The following is a 2,874-nucleotide window of genomic DNA, read 5'->3' as shown; positions in this document are numbered from 1 at the left end:
ATATATTTATTTATTTATTTATGTATTTTTTATTTATTTATTATTATTATTATTAATAATAATAATTTTATTTTTTTCTGGCCAAGTCCATATGATATTATATTATTTTATATGCTAAATATATGTTGTTAAACAGTGATGCTCAATTAAGCATATTTTTAAAAAATAAATTTAATATCAACTTTCATAGTCCAAAATATATTTCAAAATGTATTCCAATATATATTCACATACACATCTATTTAAAAAATATATGTAAAAAGAAAAAATGGGAAAATTAAGTGGGAAATTAAGCACTCTTTTTTTCCAGAAAAAAAAAAAAAAAAAATATATATATATATATATGATATATATATATATAATATATATATATAATATATATATATATATATATATATATATATGTGTGTGTGTGTGTGTGTGTGTGTGTGTGTGTGTGTGTGTGTGTGTGTGTGTGTGTGTATTTTTATTATTCAGCTGTAAATAAATTGAATTAAAAGAAATATCACACAAGTTACTAAATTTGAAATGTAATTTAGGTATTATGATGTAAATTCACAGGTAAGGTTTCTTTACATGTTTCTTCCAGAAAGCAATTAAATTAAAATCTCAAAAAAAAAAAAAAAAAAAATCAAAATGTACAATTAATTTATTTATTAATTGTAATTTTTTTTTTTGCTGTATGGGTAAAATTAAAAGTGTATTTGTCAGTAAATAAATAAAATAAGTCTGTTATTTGTTTGAAAAAGTAACTCATGTGTTATGATTTAAAATTCAAAAGGTAATGCATTACTTTACAGCTTACATCCAAAAAGCAATCTGACTGAATAACAGGCAGTTACTTAATATGTATTTGTCACGTGTACATTACCAGTTTCAGCAGAGTCACCAAACTTCAGCAGGTACTATTTACAGCATGAGGGATGTGCGTTACTGTAACCGAGTGTCCTTCTGTCCTCAGGCTGCAGGCGGGACAAGGACGGATATTACTGGATCACCGGCCGGATCGATGACATGCTGAACGTCTCTGGTGAGACTCTCAGACTGTGTTTCAGTTCTGCCTCCTGGCGGTTAGAGACCACACATTATTAGGCTACTATTCCTAATTACTTCTCGGGATTCGAGAAGCAACTGTATGTTTGTTTTTACCCTGAAATATCAGTTTTAAAATCATTCTGATGGTACACTGACTTCTAATAAGGCGAATGGCTTCTGTTCCTTTCCCAAACGTCTGTTCTGGTGAGCGGGTATGAAATCAAATGAAATCATGACAGTGATGTATATATTACACTGGATTCCACTCATTTAACCAAGGCTCCAAAGTCGCAAAAATACACAAAACTACATACAGTTGCTTTAACTTCCGTAATATGACATATATGTGTGAGATACGAAATATGTGCAAAATGCAAAACAGGACATTTCTTAAAAAAGCAAAGAGTTTGTTATCTTGTAAAATACTAGATAGCAGCTTATTTATATCTATATAAATATTTTTTTTTTTTTTTTTTTTTTATTTTTTTATGTTTTTATTTATTTTTATGTCTATCTATCTATCTATTAGATTATCTATATACACACAGCTGTCAAAAGTTTGGAAAAATTATGAGTTTTAAATGTTTTTGTTGAAATCTCTTCTGCTCACCAAGGCTGCATTTATCTGATCGAAAATACAGTAAAACCAATAATATTGTGAAATATTATTACAGTTTGAAATAATTACTTTCAGTTTGAATATCAGTGTTGAAAACAGTTGTGCTGCTTCATATTTTGGTGGAAACCATGATTAATTTTTTTTATATATGAATAGAAAGCTCAAAAGAACAGCACTGATTTGAAATAGAAATCTTTTGTAACATTCTGAATGTCTTTACTGCTACTTTTGACCAATTTAATGCATCCTTGCCGAATAAAAGTATTAATTCTTTAAAAGAACAGTCATACTGACCCCGGACTTTTGAACAGTAGTGATTATTTCCGTCGTGTCTCTTCTCTCAGGTCATTTGTTGAGCACAGCAGAGGTGGAGGACCCGTCTCTGACCGAACACCCGTCGGTGGCTGAAGCTGCGGTGGTCAGTCGGCCTCATGCAGTGAAGGGAGAGTGTCTGTACTGCTTCGTCACTCTGAAAGACCACAAAGAGTTCAACCGCACACTGATGGAGGAACTAAAGAGAAAAGGTCAGAGGTCATGATCACATTATAGAAAATACAATCTAAATCTATTCCATGCTTCCTAACGTGAGCGTTTCATTCAGTGAGGGAGAAGATCGGACCAATCGCCACCCCAGATTTCATCCAGAATGCACCAGGGCTTCCCAAAACACGCTCAGGTACCGGGATCTTGCACTTTTCAGTTTCTCCCCACATTATTGCTTTTGCTCCTAAACTCAAGCTTTTCGCCCGTCCTGCAGGTAAGATCATGCGTCGAGTTCTGCGACAGATCGCCCGCAATGAAAAAGACCTGGGTGACCTTTCGACCCTGGCTGACCCCAAAGTCGTGGAGGTGCTGTTCAGCCAAAGATGGGAGGCGGCAGCATGAACACGGCTCTTTTCCATCCCTTTGGATGCCTCTGTGACCCTGTGTGCGGTATAGACTCTGGGTTTGGGTTAGAACGGTCTCTGGTTCTCCTAGATCAGATCTGATTCAGGTAAAACAAAGAAAAAAAATCACAAAGTGTAACAAAACCTCACCTCAGGACACTTAACTTCCCACAGTTATTATAATATATTCAGATTTCCATTGATTTCTTTTTTTTCTACTCTGTCAGGTTATACATTATGTAAATATTTTTCTTTGTTTGTGATGTTTTTCAGTGCCATGGAAATATACTTGCATTTGCTTTTAATTATTTCTCTCACTGAATTATTTCATAC

At 33.3% G+C, this 2,874-nt stretch overlaps 1 protein-coding gene across 1 annotated transcript in view; it reads left to right on the top strand.

Annotated features, from left to right (window-relative positions):
- Nucleotides 1-2,658, top strand: part of LOC109057466 (acetyl-coenzyme A synthetase, cytoplasmic-like) — a 14,305-nt gene extending 11,647 nt beyond the window's left edge. The window contains exons 15-18 of the mRNA XM_042712847.1: nucleotides 962-1,030; nucleotides 1,999-2,178; nucleotides 2,256-2,330; nucleotides 2,412-2,658. Of these exons, the coding sequence (XP_042568781.1) occupies nucleotides 962-1,030; nucleotides 1,999-2,178; nucleotides 2,256-2,330; nucleotides 2,412-2,539 (452 nt within the window). The 3' untranslated portion in view covers nucleotides 2,540-2,658. The remainder of the gene's footprint in view (nucleotides 1-961; nucleotides 1,031-1,998; nucleotides 2,179-2,255; nucleotides 2,331-2,411) is intronic.
- The last annotated feature ends 216 nt before the right edge of the window (nucleotides 2,659-2,874 follow it).

Source organism: Cyprinus carpio, chromosome A2, assembly GCF_018340385.1.
Source record: "Cyprinus carpio isolate SPL01 chromosome A2, ASM1834038v1, whole genome shotgun sequence".
In the NCBI taxonomy this organism is placed as follows: Eukaryota; Metazoa; Chordata; class Actinopteri; order Cypriniformes; family Cyprinidae; genus Cyprinus; species Cyprinus carpio.
Note: the sequence above shows the minus strand (reverse complement) of the source record. Positions and strands in the feature narration are given on the sequence as shown.